Source organism: Anomaloglossus baeobatrachus, chromosome 4, assembly GCF_048569485.1.
Source record: "Anomaloglossus baeobatrachus isolate aAnoBae1 chromosome 4, aAnoBae1.hap1, whole genome shotgun sequence".
Taxonomy (NCBI): Eukaryota; Metazoa; Chordata; class Amphibia; order Anura; family Aromobatidae; genus Anomaloglossus; species Anomaloglossus baeobatrachus.
In genome coordinates this window covers 621,270,457-621,291,994 of record NC_134356.1, presented here as the reverse complement: position 1 = coordinate 621,291,994, position 21,538 = coordinate 621,270,457, and the positions used below count along the sequence as shown (strand labels likewise).

Sequence of the window (21,538 nt, the reverse complement as noted above, 5' to 3'; positions counted from 1 at the left end):
TGGGTATAAATACATGGGACACACCGCACTGGGTCACATCGCCCCCCGAAGAAGCACCACAAGCGAAACGCGTCGGGGCGTTTCTCCCCTTTTCCTGACCGGACCCTGGACACAGCCACCATATAGATACATAATATGGGTAAGCAGTCGTTCTAATCCATGTATAACTTACTGGCTCCTTTGTGTGTCATACTTTTTGGTGGGCCTCACTAAGAGACCTTACCACATGGGTTGCGCAGTATGTTTACCTATATAAAACATTTGATTAATGCTGTCTGGGTCCCTGGAAGGGTGATCTCTGTCTGCTCTTTAACCCTTCACTGTTTTGTATTTTTATGAATCCAGTTTTTCTAATTACAGTACCCCTATTTATATGTGAATTATTTGTAATAAATATTTGTTATTTATATGGGTGTACTAGTCATCTTTTTTGGAACTATGTTTGGCCATATGAAACTCAGCCCTCTATATTTTTTCATTGCGATTTTGAGTGGCCTTTTATATTGTACTGAACATCAATCTGTCTCCCTATCTATTTTTTTAATGGGCTGCTTTGTGCAGTTTTGCTAGAATCCCTGTTTTCTCTGCTGTAGAAGTAGCAGTGATCAAAATGCTGAGCTGTGTATAACCCCGCCCACACCACTGATTGGCAGATTCCTGTGTACACTATCAGCAAGCTGCCAATTAGTGGTGAGGGCAGGATTACACGGATTAGCTGGACTACTCTCCGCATCAGCTATAGTGATGATCTTCCGCTTATAAAACACTGATTTTGTTGAAACTACACTACACAGCCTAATAAGTGACACATCCCTGTAATCAGTGTGTCTGCCCCTACGTTATGCTGCTCTTAGGAATAAATAGTAAAAACGTGCTGAGAGATTCCCTTTAAAGAACCATCACACACATGCCATTAATTAGGGTTATACAATTCTAATCCTTGGTGTTCATAGATTGTGGTGAGGAATGTCTATTTGTGCATTTTACTCCTAAAAGGTTTGGTATTTTATCGGCACAGTTTCAGCAGGCCGCAGTGTGTATCTCAGACTTTCTTGGTTCATGATCGCCCTTATTTATTACCGTCCTTGGATTATAAGATGTACCCCACATTTAGAGGGGAAAGAAAAGGTTAAAAATAAAAATATGGGGTCCATGTTATAATTCGGTGGTGTCTTACTGGGGGTGGGGGCTGGCAGCGGTGATAGAGCGGGGTTAGAGGAGGCAGGGGTGGTGCTGGAGTAGGGCGATGCTGTGGGCGGTGTGGCGGGTGTCCATGATGCTCGCTGCGGGCACTGTGAGGCGGGAACATCCAGAAACTGATGGCGGTGCGGGCTTCAAAGAATTGGCGTATGTGCAGATTGAGCCATCAGCATAATGACAAGCGGAGATCTCGTCTGCGTACGTGCCACCTATGGGGGCCATTTTCCTTAAGTCCGCTGCTGGGAGATCAGTGGACCAGAGGTAGCACGTGCGCAGATGAAGTCTTGAGCTGAGAGCTCATACTGGGCTTGCGCCAACTCCAGGCGGCATTATTTGAAGCCTACATTTTCAGAATGGCCCCAGCCTCACCGTCCACAGTATAGCGCACAGCCCGCAGCATCGCCCCAGCCTCACCGTCCACAGTATAGCGCACAGCACGCAGCATCGCCCCTGCCTCACCGTCCACAGTATAGCGCACAGCCCGCAGCATCGCCCCAGCCTCACCGTCCACAGTATAGCGCACAGCCCGCAGCATCGCCCCTGCCTCACCGTCCACAGTATAGCGCACAGCCCGCAGCATCGCCCCTGCCTCACCGTCCACAGTATAGCGCACAGCCCGCAGCATCGCCCCTGCCTCACCGTCCACAGTATAGCGCACAGCCAGCAGCATCGCCCCTGCCTCACCGTCCACAGTATAGCGCACAGCCAGCAGCATCACCCCTGCCTCACCGTCCACAGTATAGCGCACAGTCCGCAGCATCGCCCCTGCCTCACCGTCCACAGTATAGCGCACAGCCAGCAGCATCGCCCCTGCCTCACCGTCCACAGTATAGCGCACAGCCAGCAGCATCGCCCCAGCCTCACCGCCCACAGTATTGCGCACAGCCAGCAGCATCGCCCCTGCCTCACCGTCCACAGTATAGCGCACAGCCCGCAGCATCGCCCCTGCCTCACCGTCCACAGTATAGCGCGCAGCTCGCCTCTGCCTCCTGTGACCATTCTCCACCACCCCCAGTAAGCTACATTTGGATTATAAGACGTACCCCTCGTTTTCTCCCAAATTCTTGGGAGGAAAAGTGTGTCTTCTAATCCAAAAAATACGGTATACCGTAATTGTTGGGAAACTCCTCTGTCTGTATACCCTGCGCACATAAGGGAGGGTTCATCTGTGATCCATAGAGAGGTTTTCTTTTACATGTAGACTGATCGATGCGGGGGATGATTTGTGGTCGCGCACAGTGGCTGCTCATGATGTGGGAATGTGCCCTTTGAGCAGACTCCTATCCCTCATTGATGGTGTATATGCTGTCGGGCTGCAGGTTACCTCCAAGCTATGTCATTTGTGGGTTCATGATGGCGAGATGATGCTGACTCCCTGTTGCAGTGGCCATTTCTCGTGTCCTGTTTCAGGGCAGTACAATACAGTGGAACCTTGGTTTACGAGAACAATCCGTTCTGGGAGTGTGCTTGTTAACCAAGTTACTTGTCTAGCAAAGCAAGATCTCCCATAGGAAATAATTGGAATGCAGACAATTCGTTCCACAACTTGTTCAATGTCCCATCCTGGTCCCCTATTGTGCCATTCCACACACGCACACACATATTATGCTCACATTACCTTCCGTTCCATCGCCGGCCTCCTGGTTCTTGTAGTCCGCAGGTACAGGATGTGTATCGGGTAACCATCGCGACCGATGCCGGAGCTTCGCTGCCAGAGCACTGACGTCAAAGGCAGGAGCCGCTTGCCTCTGATTGGTCAGCGCTGCTTTTGATTAGCGGCTGACAGCAGATGTCCCTCTATCGTCGCGATGGTTACCAAATACACATCCTGTTCCGGCGGACTACAAGAACCAGGAGGCCGGCGAGGGAACGGAAGGTAAGGTGAGCATATTATGTGTTTGTGTGGACTGCAAGAGCGGGTCAGAGCGCGGTGAAAGTACGGAACCGGAAGTGTGTGCGGTGAGTATTTGCTCGTAAACTGAGTTACAAATTTACAGCAAGCTTTGCTCGTATAGTGAAATATTCACACACGAGGTACTCGTAAACTGAGGTTTCGCTGTACTGGTTTTCCACTGGTTGGATCTGAAACCCCCAACGTTATCGGAGAAGTGTAATTACAAGAAAAGGCCGAGTGCCAACAGAAGAACACATTACCCCAGTGCGACCTATGCTGCGTCCTCCATTGATTTCTGATTCTCATCATTTCGTCGGTGATACATATAGTTAGGACCCGGGTGATGACCGCTCTCTGAATTCTTACCAGTGTTTATTTCCATGTCTTTGTGCAGGCCGTATCTAAAAGATTGCACCAATCTACAGAATAAGCGGCCACAAACGTCTTCTAAACAGGTATGTGAGCAATAATTTCAAGATTCTTTTTTTTTTTTTTCTTCAAAGACCCCATTCACATTGCATTCTTCTCTTCATTTAGTGGGCTCCTCGGGGCTTTTGTCCGAACCCCTCGCAAAACGGGTTTCAGACGTATGTGCCAATAGGGCCATTGACTATAATGGTGCAGACGGAATCGCCGTGTGCTCTGTTGTGCACCATTTTCGGGTGTGTACGGTTTCTGGAGGTGGACACTCAGTCATCTCTGGAAAGCGTATACTCCCGAAAATGGTGCACGACAGAGGTAGACCAATGATGCAGACAGTCAATAGCCCCGTGTGCCCCTGTTTACATCCGAAACCCGTTTTTTGGGGGGAATTTGGACGCACACCCTGACGGGACCACGGAACGGGAAGAGGAACGCAGTGTGAATGATGCCTAACACTGATGCCCACTATTCAGGAGAGGAAAGTCTTTTCAGTGTGACAATAAAAAAGAATCAGATCCCACTAATTTTAGTGAATCCACTGACATTGTAACCCTCTTTGTACAGCGGATGTGCACACTGCCTGTATGGAGCGGTCTTGGGAGCTGAGCACCCTCCGTACAATGCGGCTGCTGACTGTGTTATGCACCGAAGCCCAGGAGTAAGGTGCAGCAGTCTAACCTCTTGGTCAATCACTTAGAAAATCCACTCCTCATCATTGACATTGTAACCCCAACAAGGACAAGCTGTTGGATTATGGAAATCACAGGATGGATAGACGTGATGCTGATCTAAAAATGATGGAAAAATACAAATAATATTTTCAAGACATTATGATGGAGTATGAGCGCCACGTGCAGACATTTTCACCCTTACAACCTTGACTGCCATCAATGAGCTTTTTAATAGTTGTCTGAGAAATGTTCCGCTGAATGCTGTTAGGTAAATCATCAAGATCCGCCGCTGGCAGCTCTCTTTGCAATTACTGATGAATCACGTCCTAGGTGTGCTCGATAGGACACCAGTCCAGACACGCTGCAGGTCTTGGTAGCACGTTTTGGCCATGCAGGCTGCTCATAGTAGTACGAGTAACATGTAACGTGATGTTGCTGTATTGGAAAAAAACATCTGATAACCCTAGTTCCACCACCAATCATTGTAACACCGAGCTGATCGTGTAGTTAGAATGAAGACTAGAGGCAACTGGCTATTACACTGGCAGCTGCCAGCGGTGGATCTTGATGACTTGTCCCAAGTGCATTCAACACAGCAAAACATTTCTCAGACAACCATTAATAACCTCACTGATGGCAGCCACGGCGTCTAGGTGCAGGGAATTCTGCACGTGGCGCTCGTACTCCATTCTGAATAAATTTACATGTTTTGAAAATTCTACTCAGACAACCCCTTAATCCCTATGTTTCCTCATAATAACATAATAACACTTAGAGCTCGCTCACACCACTGTATACATCGGAGAAGGGCTATCCAATTTTTTTTTATTTATTATTTTTTTTTTTAAGCAGATAGCACTCTGACCAATGTTATCCAAAAGGGCAATGCTGATGCTCGATTTTGTTTTTTATTTTATTTTTTAATTTTATTTATTTATTTTTTGACTGAATAATTTGTCAGTAATAAAAATTAAATCAGACGAGACTCATTCAAGTTTGTTGGTCCGTAGAAATCATCAGACTGCACTTTGATGACATCTGAGTGCAATCCGATTTCCACAGACTCGCATAATGAAGATGTTCTACGATTCTCTCATCCGATCACACTAAGCTGACACGATGAACAAACTGAGATCCGAGTATGATTAGCATAATCATCCCAATTCTCTTGGATGAGAGAATCTATGGTCGGGTGACCCCCCCCCCCCCCGGCCTCATACTCTCCTCCGACGCCATTCCAGCAATGTCGGCACTAGTTCTCCCAGGGATCACCTGACATTGGCCACAAGGATTGTGGGACACAATAGTCAGCAGTGGATTCACTCTCTTCTCGTTTGCATAAATCAGACATTTGGCGGAAACGAGAGCTGCAGCTGCTTTATCACCCCTTACGGATGTTAGTTATGTCAAAAGGAGGGGAGAGTAAAGCCAGCAATGTTATGCGATCCCCGGGAGAGCTAGTGCCGACATTGCTGAAATGGTGTCTGCACAGGAGGAGAGTTGGGGGGGAACATTAATGGTAGTAAATGTATTGGGATGTTAAATTTATATTACATATACATTGTCTTATGTACATAAAGACAGAAAATGGAATTTGTGTGTGATTTATATGGCGTTTTGTTAGTGTGTGACACTAATAATTGTATTATTTTTAGATCAATGAGAAATCTGCTAATAAAAGGTCACATTTCCCTCTCGAATCAAATAAAAGCAAAACTTCAAACGTAGGATCCCATCCCCATAAATCGGGTACAGGGACAATCCCCAATCAGCAATCAGCCAACAGGACTGTGAATAAACCATTATCCAGAAACCCTCTGCCACCGAAAGCCAGTGTCCCAAGGGTGATCCCTCACCAGCGACACCAGACCGTAAGGACATTACACCCGCCATCCGTCCCCATCTCCCGTGCTAAGACTGATGAAGGCTCCGACGTCACATTAACCGTGGTAGTGACCAAAAATCAAGATGGGAACAAATCTGAAATCCATGTGATGGACAAGACTTCACTGACCATGAGAGGTCGGCATCCACCAGGGCCGGGCGCAGGTAAAACGTCCAAGAGCGGAGACCAGAGGAAAGCTCAATCCAACCAACTGGCCGTAAGTAAATCCGTCACACAGGCCTCCGGGGCGAAAAGTCTCCCTCATGATTGTAAGACCAGTAAGCCTGTGGCCAGCGGTGGACACATCCGTATAGTTTCTAGATTAAGCCTGCCTGGAGCTAAAAGTCAAAGTGCAAAAGAAAGAAGTTTCCTGATTAAGTCTTCACGCAAAGATGGCACAAAACAACCACTCAATGTGCGCAAGGATCAGCCGGAGGGTAATCGTCAGCAAACCACTCATTCTACCAAGCCCACCACAACGCAACCAGCGATCATGGCTCCTAAGAAAAAGAGGACCGCTCCTGGGCCTGCTCCTAAGATGAGGCCAGCCATCGTGGATTACTCCTTAATGAGACTTTCCAATACTCGAAAGAGTCAGCCTCTGACTAAGCAGGCAGGACCTCGGAGAAGCACAGTGACCACTGGATCCAACAAGGCGGTAGATGGATCTAAGGATCTGTACAGTAAAAAGGAAGGAGTCAAAGAGAAAAAGCAAGGTGTGACTGGTGCAACTAAGGGAACCACCACTAAGCCATCCAACCTGACGGCCCCCGACACCAGCAGCAGACCACAGACACCCTGCATGACTGCCGAAGACCGCAAGTAAGTGTCCTAAAATCTATACTCAAGGGGTTGTGTAGGAAGTAATCATGATTTCCCTCTACTCCCCATGCGGGTGGACGGTCATGTTGGCACATATATGCTATTTGTACACCGCGTGCAGAATTATTAGGCAAGTTGTATTTCTTTATCGCTCCATTGGGAGACCCAGACAATTGGGGTGTATAGCTTCTGCCTCCGGAGGCCACACAAAGTATTACACTTTAAAAAGTGTAACCCCTCCCCTCTGCTATACACCCTCCCGTGCATCACGGGCTCCTCAGTTTTATGCTTTGTGTGGAAGGAGGCACACATTCACGCAAGCTCCACGTTTTAGTCAGCAGCAGCTGCTGACTATATCGGATGGAAGAAAAGAGGGCCCATAACAGGGCCCCCGGCATGCTCCCTTCTCACCCCACTCTGAGTCGGCGGTGCTGTTAAGGTTGAGGTACCCATTGCGGGTACACAGGCAGGAGCCACATGCTGTTTTCCTTCCCCATCCCTTAGGGGCTCTGGGAGAAGTGGGATCCTATCCGGTCATCCAGACACTGGGACCGGTCTCCCTCCGCAGCCCCTGGGGGAATCTGCCGGACAGGAGACGGAGTATCGTCAGGGACATGGCCCTGCATCCACAGGTACTCTGTGTCCCCGTTGGGACGGCGCATAAAGCACCTTAGGCCCAGACGCTGCAGCGACTGCGGCGTGGGTATGGGTCCGGGACTACCGCGCCGACCGTGCACTGCCAGCCGGCCGCGGTTTTAACTTTAGTCCCCGGCTTTTGCGGCCTAGTATGGGATTCTCCCGCCCCCAGGCCTGCCAGTCAGGGAAAAGGGCGGGACGGTCGGTATGACGCCGACAGTGAGGGCTGGAGTACACTGAGCTGTCCTCCGCCCCCCTCACTACTCACGCTGGGGCACCAGATTCCACAGATGTACTTTTTCAGGCGGTGAACACTCTGAAGCCTCGATGTCACAAGGAGACTTCCTAGCATCACTTGACATCAAGGATGCTTATCTCCATGTGCCGATCGCACCCGAGCTTCAACGCTTTCTGCGTTTCGCCATCAGGGATGAACACTTTCAGTTCGTGGCACTGCCATTCGGCCTGGCGACAGCCCCACGGGTCTTCACCAAGGTCATGGCAGCAGTGGTGGCGGTCCTACAGGGCCACTCGGTGATCACTTACCTAGACGATCCTCTAGTCAAGACACCCTCCTGGGTGGCATGTCAACACAACCTGACCATTGCTCTGGAGACTCTCCAGGGGTTCGGGTGGATCATCAAAATTCCAAGGTCAAAACTGACATCGACCCAATCACTGACTTATCTCGGGATGGAGTTTTATACTCTCTCAGCGATAGTGAAGCTTCCGCTGCATAGTCAGCGTTCACTACAGACAGGGGTGCAATCTCTCCTTCGAGTCCAGTCACCCCTTGAGGCGCCTCATGCACTGTCCCAGGAAGATGGTGGCAGCAAGGGAGGCAGTTCCCTTGCGCAGTTTCGTCTGCGTCCGATTCTATCGGACACCGCAAATGGGACAGGAGGTCGACGTCCCTAGACAAGAACGTCTCTCTTTCCCTTGCAGCAAAACCTCTCTTCAGTGGTGTCTTCTTTCCACTTCTTGGGCGAAGGAAAAATCCTTCCGGCCCCCAGCCGGGGCTGGGGTCACGACGGACGCGAGTCTGTCAGGGTGGGGAACGGTCTTCCTCCACCACTCGGCTCAGGGAACCTGGACTCCGACAGAGTCCTCCCCTCGGTTCAATGTTCTGGAGATAAGGGCAGTGGATCTAGCCCTAAGGGTGTTCCAGCGGTAGCTGGACGGCAGGCAGATCCGAATTCAGTCGGACAACGCCAAGGCAGTTGCGTACATCAACCACCAGGGCGGCACACGCAGTCATCAAGCTTTCCGAGCAGTTCGGCGGATGCGGCTGTGGGCGGAAGCCACAGCCTCCAACATCTCCGCAGTTCACATCCCGGGCGTAGAAAACTGGGAAGCAGATTTTTCTCAGTCGCCAGGGCATGGACGCAGGGGAATGGTCTTCACCCGCACGTTTTTCTAGAGATCTGTTGCCGTTGGGGAACGCCGGACGTCGATCTAATGGCGTCTCAGCACTACAACAAAGTCCCGGCATTCATGGCTCGGTCCAAGGATCACAGAGCTCTGGCGGCAGACGCGCTAGTTCACGACTGGTCGCAGTTTCGACTGCCTTATGTATTTCCTCCTCTGGCACTACTGCCCAGAGTGTTACGCAAGATCAGGTCAGACTGTCGCCGCGCCATCCTCGTTGCTCCAGACTGGCCGAGGTGATCGTGGTACCCGGATCTGTGGCACCTCACGGTGGGTCAACCGTGGACTCTCCCAGACCGACCAGACTTGCTGCCTTAAGGGCCATATTTCCTTCTGAATTCTACGGCTCTAATCCTCACTGTGTGGTGGCTCCTAGCGTCATCAGGGATATCTCCAGATGTCATTGCCACCATGAGACAGGCCAGGAAACCAACGTCCGCCAAGATCTATCACAGGACTTGGAGGATCTTCTTATCCTGGTGCTCTGCTCAGGGTTTTACTCCCTGGCCATTTGCCTTGCAAAGGGTGGCCTTCCTAGTGGCAGTCACATCACTCAGAAGAGTATCTCAGCTGGCAGCGCTGTCATGCAAAGCCCCCTTCCTGGTGCTTCACCAGGATAGGGTGGTTCTACGTCCGGTCCCGGACTTTCTCCCTAAGGTATCCCCGTTTCGTCTTACCCTCTTTAAGTCCGCATCCAGTTCACCAATGTGAAAAGGACTTGCATTTATTAGATCTGGTGAGAGCACTCCGGCTCTACATTTCTCGCATGGCGCCCCTGCGCCGGTCTGATGCGCTCTTGTCCTTATCGCGGACCAGAGTAAGGGATTTCAGGTTTTCAAGTCAACCTTGGCTCGGTGAATCAAGGAACCGATTCTTGAAGCCTACCGTTCTTTTGGGCTTCCGATTCCTGCAGGGCTGAAGGCCCATTCTACCAGAGCCGTCGGTGTCCTGGGCATTGCGACACCAGGCTACGGCTCGGCAGGTGTGTCAGGCGGCTACATGGTCGAGTCTGCACACTTTCACGAAACACTATCAGGTGCATGCCGATGATTCGGCAGATGCCAGCCTAGGTAGGCGACTCCTTCAGGCAGCAGTTGCCCACCTGTAAGAGAGGGCCGTTTTTCGGCTCTTTTATCGAGGTATTCTTTTACCCACCCAGGGATTGCTTTTGGACATCCCAAATGTCTGGGTCTCCCAATGGAGCCACAAAGAAGAAGGGAATTTTGTTTACTTACCGTAAATTCCTTTTCTTCTAGCTCCTATTGGGAGACCCAGCACCCGCCCCTGTTCCCTTCGGGCTGTTGTTCTTTTGTGTACACATGTTGTTCATGTTCAATTGTTCTTTTGGTTCATGGTTTCAGTTCTCCGAACATCCTTCGGATTGAATTTACCTTAGACCAATTTATAAGTTTCCTCCTTCCTGCTTTTGCACCAAACTGAGGAGCCCGTGATGCACGGGAGGGTGTATAGCAGAGGGGAGGGGTTACACTTTTTAAAGTGTAATACTTTGTGTGGCCTCCGGAGGCAGAAGCTATACACCCCAATTGTCTGGGTCTCCCAATAGGAGCTAGAAGAAAAGGAATTTACGGTAAGTAAACAAAATTCCCTTCTTTAGAGGACTTTTTTTTTTTTTTTTTTTTTTTTTTTTTTTTTATTATTATTATTATTGATCAACAACTATGTTCTCAATCAACCCAAAAGACTCAAAAATATGAAAGCTTAATATTTTTAGAAGTTGGAGTTTTTTTTTGTTTTTTTTTTTTTTAGATTTGGCTATCTTAGGAGGATATCTGTTTTTGCAGGTGACTATTACTGTGCAGAATTATTAGGCAACCTAATAAAAACCAAATATATTCCCATCTCACTTGTTTATTTTCACCAGGTAAACCAATATAACTGCACAAAATTTAGAAATAAACATTTCTGACATGCAAAAACAAAACGCCAAAAAATTAGTGACCAATATAGCCACCTTTCTTTATGATGACACTCAACAGCCGACCATCCATAGATTCTGTCAGCTGCTTGATCTGTTTACGATCAACATTGTGTGCAGCAGCCACCACAGCCTCCAGACACTGTTCCCAGAGGTGTACTGTTTTCCCTCAAGGTAGATCTAACATTTTATGAGGGACCACAGGTTCTCTATGGGGTTCAGATCAGGTGAACAAGGGGGCCATGTCATTATTTTTTCATCTTTTAGACCTTTACTGGCCAGCCACGCTGTGGAGTAGTTGGATGCATGTGATGGAGCATTGTCCTGCATGAAAATCATGTTTCTTCGGCGCTCCATTGGGAGACCCAGACGATTGGGTGTATAGCTACTGCCTCCGGAGGCCACACAAAGCATTACACTAAAAAGTGTAAGGCCCCTCCCCTTCTGGCTATACACCCCCCGTGGGATCACGGGCTGCTCAGTTTTCAAGCTTTGTGCGAAGGAGGTCAGACATCCACGCATAGCTCCACTGTTTAGTCAGCAGTAGCTGCTGACTATATCGGATGGAAGAAAAGAGGGCCCATGCTAAAAAAGGGCCCCCAGCATGCTCCCTTCTCACCCCACTCTTGTTGGCGGTGTTTGTTAAGGTTGAGGTACCCATTGCGGGTACGGAGGCTGGAGCCCACATGCTGTTTTCCTTCCCCATCCCCCTGAGGGCTCTGGTGAAGTGGGATCTTACCGGCCTCCAGACTCTGAGGCCGGGCTCCATCCACAGACCCGGAGATCCTGCTGGATACGGAGCTGGGTACCGTCAGGGACAAGGCCCTGCAACATTCAGGTACTCTGTGTCCCCGTACAGACGGGCACAGACACACTCCAGCGTTGCTGGGTGTTCTAGTGCGCCGGGGACAGTAGCGCTGCGCGCTTAGGTTATACTCACTGCAGCTTAGCTGAGTGAGTTTATGTGTGGGGAACTACCGCGCCGGCCGCCATGGAGACTGCGGCGCGGCTGAGACTTGTGGTGCGCCGGGGACTTCGCGCCGACCGTGCTTTTACGACGGCAGCGCTTATAAATCTAGTCCCCGGCTTCTGCGGCCTAGTTACGTTTCGTTCCCGCCCCCAGCCCTGTCAGTCAGGGAAGGGGAGAGACGCTGTACAATAGTCAGCGCCGAGGGCTGGAGTCTTATTTACATACTCCAGCCCTCTCACTGGGCACAGTGGGACGCCAGTTTCCCGCTCTTTGTCTGCAGCACGCCCACGGCCCGCCCCTCTTCACAGGACGCCGGCAGCCATTCCTGCACGCAGTCTGAGCTGGAGAACGGACATAGCCCTGGGAGACCCAGACAGGGGATTCTGGCGACCACACAACCGCTGTTAAGCGGGCGGTAAGCAGCACCTAGGTGCTGACCTCACTAGTGCCACAGTGTTGTTTTGTGTACTTTTGTCTGTACCTATATATTGCACTGTACGGTCGCTTCTTGGCTTATACCCCTATATTGCTCTGAGGAGACAACAGCATGTCATCCGCAAAAAGCAAGGGTGCCAAGGCACGGGCTTTATATGCTGCCTGTACCGCATGTGGGGCTGATCTACCGGCAGGTTCCACTGACCCCCATTGTGTGCAATGTTCGGTCCCTGTGCCACTTCGTCAGCCGGAGTCTATGCTAGTAGTGGCCCAGGCAGAGACGCCTGTGAACCCTGCCCCGGTGACGGGGACAGAGTTTGCAGTTTTTGCTGATAAGATGTCTGTGACTATGACAAAAATTCTAGAAACTTTGCAGTCCAGGCCGGTCACTCAGACCATGGGCACTGCTGATTCAATGTTCCCCGGTCCCCCTCAGTTGGAACTAATCCGTGCTCCAAGGGGGTCCCAGGCATCACAGGCTGAAGGCTCTGACTCGGACGACAGTCCCAGGCAGCCTAAGCGAGCTCGCTGGGAGAGACCCTCGGCGTCATCACGCTGGTCAGGGTCTCAGCGAGAGGATTCTCTGTATGATGAGACAGAGCTAGGTGATCAGGAGTCTAATCCTGAGACTGCTCTCAACCTGGATACCCCTGATGGTGACGCCATGGTGAATGATCTTATAGCGGCCATCAATAGACTGCTGGATATTTCTCCTCCAGCGGAGGAGGCAGCAGCACAGCAGGAGAAATTCCATTTCAGGTATCCCAAACGTAAATTGAGTACTTTCCTGGACCACGCTGACTTCAGAGAAGCAGTCCAGAAACACCATGCTTATCCAGATAAGCGTTTCTCCAAACGTCTTAAGGATACACGTTATCCCTTTTCCCCTGACGTGGTCAAACGCTGGACCCAGTGTCCAAAGGTGGACCCCCCAATCTCCAGGCTTGCGGCTAGATCCATAGTTGCAGTGGAAGATGGGGCTTCACTTAAAGATGCCAATGACAGACAGATGGACCTTTGGTTGAAATCTGTCTATGAAGCTATCGGCGCGTCGTTTGCTCCAGCATTCGCAGCCGTGTGGGCACTCCAAGCTATTTCGGCTGGTCTGGCGCAGGTGGACTCTGTCATACGTCCATCAGTGCCGCAAGTGGCGTCCTTGACCTCGCAAATGTCTGCTTTTGCGACTTACGCTATCAATGCGGTCTTGGACTCTACCAGCCGTACGTCAATGGCGTCCGCCAACTCTGTGGTTTTACGCAGAGCCTTATGGTTAAAGGAATGGAAAGCAGATTCTGCTTCCAAAAAATGCTTAACCAGTTTGCCATTATCTCAAGACAGACTGTTTGGTGAGCAATTGGCGGAAATCATTAAACAGTCCAAGGGTAAGGACTCTTCCTTACCCCAGCCCAGATCAAGCAAACCTCAACAGTGGAGGGGACAGTCGAGGTTTCGGTCCTTTCGAGGTTCGGGCAGGGCCCAATTCTCCTCGTCCAAAAGGACTCAGAAGGAGCAGAGGAGCTCAGATTCCTGGCGGACTCACTCACGCCCAAAGAAAGCAGCCGGAGGAACCGCTTCCAAGCCGTCTGCCTCATGACTTTCGGCCTCCTCTCTCCGCATCCTCGGTCGGTGGCAGGCTCTCCCGCTTTTGCGGCATTTGGCTGCCACAGGTCAAAGACCGGTGGGTAACAGACATTTTGTCTCACGGGTACCGGATAGAGTTCAGTTCTCGTCCTCCGCCTCGGTTCTTCAGAACTTCCCCACATCCCGACCGAGCCGTTGCTCTTCTGCAGGCGGTGTGCTCTCTAAGGGCAGAAGGAGTGGTGATCCCTGTTCCTCTTCAGGAACGAGGTCAAGGTTTTTACTCCAATCTGTTTGTGGTGCCAAAAAAGGACGGCTCTTTCCGTCCTGTTCTGGACCTAAAACTGCTCAACAAGCACGTGAAAACCAGGCGGTTCCGGATGGAATCTCTCCGCTCCGTCATTGCCTCGATGTCTCAAGGAGATTTCCTAGCATCAATAGACATCAAAGATGCTTATCTCCACGTGCCGATTGCTCCAGAGCACCAGCGTTTTCTACGCTTCGTTATAGGAGACGAACACCTTCAGTTCGTAGCCCTGCCATTTGGTCTGGCGACAGCCCCACGGGTTTTCACCAAGGTCATGGCAGCAGTGGTAGCAGTCTTGCACTCTCAGGGACACTCGGTGATCCCTTACTTGGACGATCTACTTGTCAAGGCACCCTCTCAAGAGGCATGCCAACACAGCCTGAACGTTGCGCTGGAGACTCTCCAGACTTTCGGGTGGATCATCAACTTTTCAAAGTCAAATCTGTCACCGACCCAATCACTAACATATCTTGGCATGGAGTTTCATACTCTCTCAGCGATAGTGAAGCTTCCGATGGAAAAGCAGCGTTCACTACAGACAGGGGTGCACTCTCTCCTTCAAGGCCAGTCGCACCCCTTAAGACGCCTCATGCACTTCCTGGGGAAGATGGTGGCAGCAATGGAGGCAGTCCCGTTTGCGCAGTTTCATCTGCGCCCACTTCAATGGGACATTCTCCGCCAATGGGACGGGAAGTCGACGTCCTTAGACAGGAAAGTCTCCCTTTCCCAGACGGCCAAGGACTCTCTTCAATGGTGGCTTCTTCCCACCTCATTATCACAAGGAAGGTCCTTCCTACCCCCATCCTGGGCGGTGGTCACGACAGACGCGAGTCTGTCAGGGTGGGGAGCAGTTTTTCTCCACCACAGGGCTCAGGGTACGTGGACTCAGCAGGAGTCCACCCTTCAGATCAATGTTCTGGAAATCAGGGCAGTGTATCTTGCCCTACAAGCCTTCCAGCAGTGGCTGGAAGGAAAGCAGATCCGAATTCAGTCGGACAACTCCACAGCGGTGGCATACATCAACCACCAAGGCGGGACACGCAGTCGGCAAGCCTTCCAGGAAGTCCGGCGGATTCTGATGTGGGTGGAAGCCACGGCCTCCACCATATCCGCAGTTCACATCCCCGGCGTAGAAAACTGGGAAGCGGACTTCCTCAGTCGCCAGGGTATGGACGCAGGGGAATGGTCCCTTCACCCGGACGTGTTTCAGGAAATCTGTCGCCGCTGGGGAAGGCCGGACGTCGACCTAATGGCGTCCCGGCACAACAACAAGGTCCCAACTTTCATGGCACGGTCTCGCGATCACAGAGCTCTGGCGGCAGACGCCTTAGTGCAAGATTGGTCGCAGTTCCAGCTGCCCTATATGTTTCCCCCTCTGGCACTCTTGCCCAGAGTGCTACGCAAGATCAGGTCCGATTGCCGCCGCGTCCTGCTCGTCGCCCCAGACTGGCCGAGGAGGTCGTGGTATCCGGATCTGTGGCATCTCACGGTCGGCCAACCGTGGGCGCTACCAGACCGGCCAGACTTACTGTCACAAGGGCCGTTTTTCCATCTGAATTCTACGGCCCTGAACCTGACTGTGTGGCCATTGAGTCCTGGATACTAGCATCTTCAGGATTATTTCAAGGGGTCGTGGCCACCATGAGACAGGCTAGGAAGCCCACGTCTGCTAACATCTACCACAGAACGTGGAAGATTTTCTTATCCTGGTGCTCGGCACAGGGAGTGTCCCCCTGGCCATTTGCATTGCCTACTTTTCTTTCCTTCCTGCAATCTGGTTTGGAAAAAGGCTTATCGCTCGGCTCCCTTAAAGGGCAAGTCTCAGCGCTATCGGTATTTTTTCAAAAGCGTCTAGCACGACTTCCTCAGGTACGCACGTTCCTGCAGGGGGTTTGTCACATCGTCCCTCCGTACAAACGGCCGTTAGATCCATGGGATCTGAACAGGGTACTAGTTGCTCTCCAGAAGCCGCCCTTCGAGCCTCTGAAGGATGTTTCACTTTCTCGACTCTCACAGAAAGTGGCCTTTCTGGTAGCGGTCACGTCTCTTCGGAGGGTATCCGAGCTGGCAGCGCTGTCATCCAAAGCTCCCTTCCTGGTTTTTCACCAGGACAAGGTAGTGCTGCGCCCGATTCAGGAGTTTCTCCCTAAGGTGGTATCCTCTTTTCATCTCAATCAGGATATCTCCTTACTTTCCTTTTGTCCTCATCCAGTTCATCGGTATGAAAAGGATTTGCATTTGTTGGATCTCGTGAGAGCACTCAGAATCTACATTTCCCGCACGGCGCCCCTGCGCCGCTCGGATGCACTCTTTGTCCTTGTCGCTGGTAAGCGCAAAGGATCGCAGGCTTCCAAATCCACCCTGGCTCGATGGATCAAGGAACCAATTCTTGAAGCCTACCGTTCTGCTGGGCTTCCGGTTCCATCAGGGCTGAAGGCCCATTCTACCAGAGCCGTGGGTGCGTCCTGGGCATTACGACACCAGGCTACGGCTCAACAGGTGTGCCAGGCAGCTACATGGTCGAGTCTGCACACTTTCACCAAACATTATCAGGTGCATACCTACGCTTCGGCGGACGCCAGCCTAGGTAGAAGAGTCCTGCAGGCGGCGGTTGCCTCCTCGTAGGGGAGGGCTGTTTTGCAGCTCTAACTTGAGGTATTATTTTACCCACCCAGGGACTGCTTTTGGACGTCCCAATCGTCTGTGTCTCCCAATGGAGCGCCGAAGAAGAAGGGAATTTTGTTACTTACCGTAAATTCCTTTTCTTCTAGCTCCAATTGGGAGACCCAGCACCCGCCCTGTTTCCTTCGGGATTTTTGTTTTTTTCGAGTACACATGTTGTTCATGTTGAACGGTTTCAGTTCTCCGATGTTACTTCGGATTGAATTTGTTTAAACCAGTTATTGGCTTTCCTCCTTCTTGCTTTAGCACTAAAACTGAGCAGCCCGTGATCCCACGGGGGGTGTATAGCCAGAAGAGGAGGGGCCTTACACTTTTTAGTGTAATGCTTTGTGTGGCCTCCGGAGGCAGTAGCTATACACCCAATCGTCTGGGTCTCCCAATTGGAGCTAGAAGAAAAGGAATTTACGGTAAGTAACAAAATTCCCTTCTTTTCTTGAACGATACCTACTTCTTCCTGTACCATTGTTTGAAGAAGTTGTCTTCCAGAAACTGGCAGTAGGTCTGGGAGTTTCACTCCATCCTCAACCCGAAAAGGCCCCACAAGTTCATCTTTGATGATACCAGCACCCCACCTCCACCTTGCTGGCGTCTGAGTGGAGCTCTCTGCCCTTTACTGATCCAGCCTCTGGCCCATCCATCTGGCCCATCAAGAGTCACTCTCATTTCATCAGTCATAAAACCTTTGAAAAATCAGTCTTAAGATATTTCTTGGCCCAGTCTTGACGTTTTATCTTCTGTTTCTTGTTCAAAGGTGGTCGTTTTTCAGCTTTCCTTACCTTGGCCATGTCCTGAGTATGGCACATCTTGTGCTTTTTGATACTCCAGTAACGTTGCAGCACTGAAATATGGCCAAACTGGTGGCAAATGGCATCTTGGCAGCTTCACGCTTGATTTTCCTCAATTCATGGGCAGTTATTTTGCGCCTTGTTTGCCCCACACTCTTCTTGCGACCCTGTTGGCTATTTGCCATAAAACGCTTGTTTGCTCCAGGGCTGTGGAGTCGGAGTCGTGGAGTCGGAGTCGGAGCTCATTTTGGTGGAGTCGGAGTCGGAGTCGGTATAAAATGCACCGACTCCGACTCCTAAAATATATAATAAATTGGGGACAGGAGTGCAATGCAGAATGTGCTGAATATTTTACTAAATAATAACATTTAGTATAATGCTTATATTTAAGTGAAAAATGTATTGTAGTACAATGTGAACATCAGACATTTAATTGTTTTTATGATACAATAATCAAGATATTTGGATAGAACATAAAATATATTTATTGGAATACAACTTTAGAACACAAAAAACTGTAATAAATTGTAAATATGTAATACACTATGTAATATACAGTAGATTACATATATATCTTGTGTGTGTATATACACTGTATATACATATATATATATATACAGTGTATATACACACACAAGATATATATGTAATCTACTGTATATTACATAGTGTATTACATATTTACAATTTATTACAGTTTTCTTTTTCGCTCCTAATTGGGAGACCCAGACAGTGGGTGTATAGCTACTGCCTCTGGAGGCCGCACAAAGAACTACACTTAAAAGTGTAAGGCCCCTCCCCTTCTGGCTATACACCCTCCCGTAGGAGTACGGATTCCTCAGTTTTAGCTTTGTGCGCAAGGAGGTCAGACACGCACGCATAGCTCCATTGTTTTTAGTCAGCAGCAGCTGCTGACTATGTCGGATGGAAGAAAAGAGGGTCTATACAGACTCCCAGCATGCTCCCTTCTCACCCCACTTATGTCGGAGGTGTTTGTAAGGTTGAGGTACCCATTGCGGGTACGGCGGCAGGAGCCCACATGCTGATTCCTTCCCCATCCCTTTTTACAGGGCTCTGGGTGAAGTGGGATTTACCGGTCTCCAGGCACTGAGACCGGGCTCCATCTACAGCCCCTGGAGAAGATGCTGGATGGAGCGGAGTACATCAGGGACATGGCCCTGCTTCCTTAAGGTACTCTGTGTCCCCGTGCATTTGGCGCTCACACCGCAGCATGCTGGGTGTTGTAGTGCGCCGGGGGACATCAGCGCTGCGGCGCCTGTGCCATGGCCTCATTCAGCTTAGCTGAAGCAGGCACACTTATGGGAATCGGCCGCGCCGGCCGCTGGGACTGCGGCACGGCTGGCACTTGTAGTGCGCCGGGGACTTCAGCGCGGCCTGCGCTTTTACGGCGGCCGCGCTGATAACTACAGTCCCCGGCTTTTGCGGCCTGCTTCCGTTCGTTCCCGCCCCCAGACCTGCCAGTCAGGAGAGGGGCGGGACGCTGCCCACGTCTAGACTCGGTCGCGCCGGCCGCTGGAACAGCGGCGCGGCTGGCACTTGTAGTGCGCCGGGGACTTCAGCGCGGCCCGCGCTTTTACGGCGGCCGCGCTGATAACTCGAGTCCCCGGCTTTTGCGGCCTGCTTTCGTTCGTTCCCGCCCCCAGACCTGCCAGTCAGGAGAGGGGCGGGACGCTGGCCAGTGCATCAGCGCTGAGGGCTGGAGTCGTTTTTACATACTCCAGCCCTCACAGTCAGCACAGAGGGGACACTGTTCCCGCACTTTTGTTGGGGAACTCCCACGGACCGCCCCTCTCCACATAAGCCGGCAGCCATTCTTGCTGACACGCTGAGCTGCAGAGGGGAGCCGGGGAGACCCAGACAAGGCATTCTGCAGCCTCTTACCCGCTGTTCAGCGGGCGGTAAGCAGCCCTCAGGGCTCACCCCCTCTTGTGCTCGTAGTATTCTTAGTATTTTGTTGCTACAAATACTTGGTATTACATAGCGCTGGTCGCCCTTTGGCTATAGACTCTCTCACATGCAGAGAGCCAGCAGCATGTCGCCCGTAAAACGCAAGGGTGCCAAGGCACAGACATTATATGCTTCCTGCACCGCATGTGGGACTTTTCTACCGGCAGGCTCCACGGACCCCCATTGTGTGCAGTGCTCGGCCCCTGCGGCGCTTGCACAGTCGGGACCTCTGCTGGACGTGTCCCAGGGTGTACCACCTGTGAATGCTGTCCAGGTGACAGGAACTGAGTTTGCAGCTTTTGCTGACAGAATGTCTCTCACTATGTCACAAATTCTTGACACATTGCGAGCTAGGCCTGTACTTCAGACCACGGACACTGTGCATGTATTGCCCCCTGGTCCCCCTCAGCTCCTAGCTCCGGGACGGGCATCTACACCTCAGGGTGAAGACTCTGACTCGGACGATGGCCCCGGGCAGCCTAAGCGGGCTCGTTATGACGGGCCTTCACATTCATCTCAATGGTCTGGATCCCAGCGGGATGAATCTATGGGTGATGAGGCGGACGTAACTGATCAGGATTCTGATCCTGGGACCGCTCTCAATCTAGATACACCAGATGGTGACGCCATAGTTAATGATCTTATATTTAACATCAATAAGATGTTGAATATTTCCCCACCAGCTCCTCCTGTAGAGGAGTCAGCTTCGCAGCACGAGAGAATCCATTTCAGATACCCTAAGCGTACATTAAGCACTTTTCTGGACCACGCCGACTTCAGAGACGCAATCCAGAAACCCCACGCTTATCCTGAAAGGCGTTTTCCTAAACGACTTAAAGATACACGCTACCCTTTTCCCTCTGAAGTGGTCAAGGGTTGGACCCAGTGTCCAAAAGTGGATCCTCCAATTTCCAGGCTTGCAGCTAGATCCTTGGTTGCTGTTGAAGATGGAGCGGCACTTAAAGATGCCACTGACAGGCAGATGGAGCTCTGGCTGAAATCCATCTATGAAGCGATTGGAGCGTCATTAGCGCCTTCTTTTGCGGCCGTATGGGCACTCCAAGCTATCACGGCCGGGCTTGCGCGAGTCGACTCAGTCACACGTGCATTTGCCCCGCAGGTAGCACCATTGACCTCGCAAATGGCGGCATTCGCGTCGTACGCGATTAATGCTGTTCTGGACGCTACAAGCCGCACGGCAGTGGCGTCAGCCAACTCAGTTGTTTTGCGTAGGGCTCTGTGGTTGAGACATTGGAAAGCAGATTCTCATTCCAAGAAGTGCTTAACCAATTTGCCTTTTTCTCGTGACCGATTGTTTGGAGAGCGTTTGGATGAAATCATCAAACACTCCAAGGGTAAGGACTCTTCCTTACCGCAACACAGACAAAACAAGCCCCAACAGAGGAGGGGTCAGTCTGGTTATCGGTCCTTTCGAGGACAGGGCAGGTCCCAATTCGCCTCGTCAAAAAAGACTCAAAAGGACCAGAGACGTTCAAATTCTTGGAGGTCTCAGTCACGCCCAAAAAGACCAGCCGGAGGAACCGTTGCCAAAACGACGTCCTCCTGACTTGCGGTCTCCGATGCCCACACCCGCGGTCGGTGGGAGGCTGTCCCACTTTGGCGACATTTGGCTAGCAAACGTCAAGGACCGTTGGGTGAGAGATATTCTATCTCACGGGTACAGGATAGAGTTCAGTTCTCGTCCGCCAACTCGTTTCTTCCGAACTTCTCCACCACCAGACCGAGCCGATGCTCTGTTGCATGCGGTGGCCGCTCTAAAGGCGGAAGGGGTGGTGACCTCCGTCCCTCTTCAGGAACAGGGTCACGGTTTTTACTCCAATCTGTTTGTGGTCCCAAAAAAGGACGGATCGTATCGTCCCGTCCTGGATCTGAAGTTGCTCAACAGACACGTAAAAGT

General features: G+C 51.1%; 1 protein-coding gene across 1 annotated transcript in view; it reads left to right on the top strand.

Moving 5' to 3' along the window:
* The window catches only part of CKAP2L (cytoskeleton associated protein 2 like), an 81,328-nt gene that overhangs the window by 14,901 nt on the left and 44,889 nt on the right, over nucleotides 1-21,538 (top strand). Inside the window, exons 3-4 of the mRNA XM_075342963.1 lie at nucleotides 3,489-3,549; nucleotides 5,844-6,895. Coding sequence (XP_075199078.1) covers nucleotides 3,489-3,549; nucleotides 5,844-6,895 — 1,113 coding nt within the window. The remainder of the gene's footprint in view (nucleotides 1-3,488; nucleotides 3,550-5,843; nucleotides 6,896-21,538) is intronic.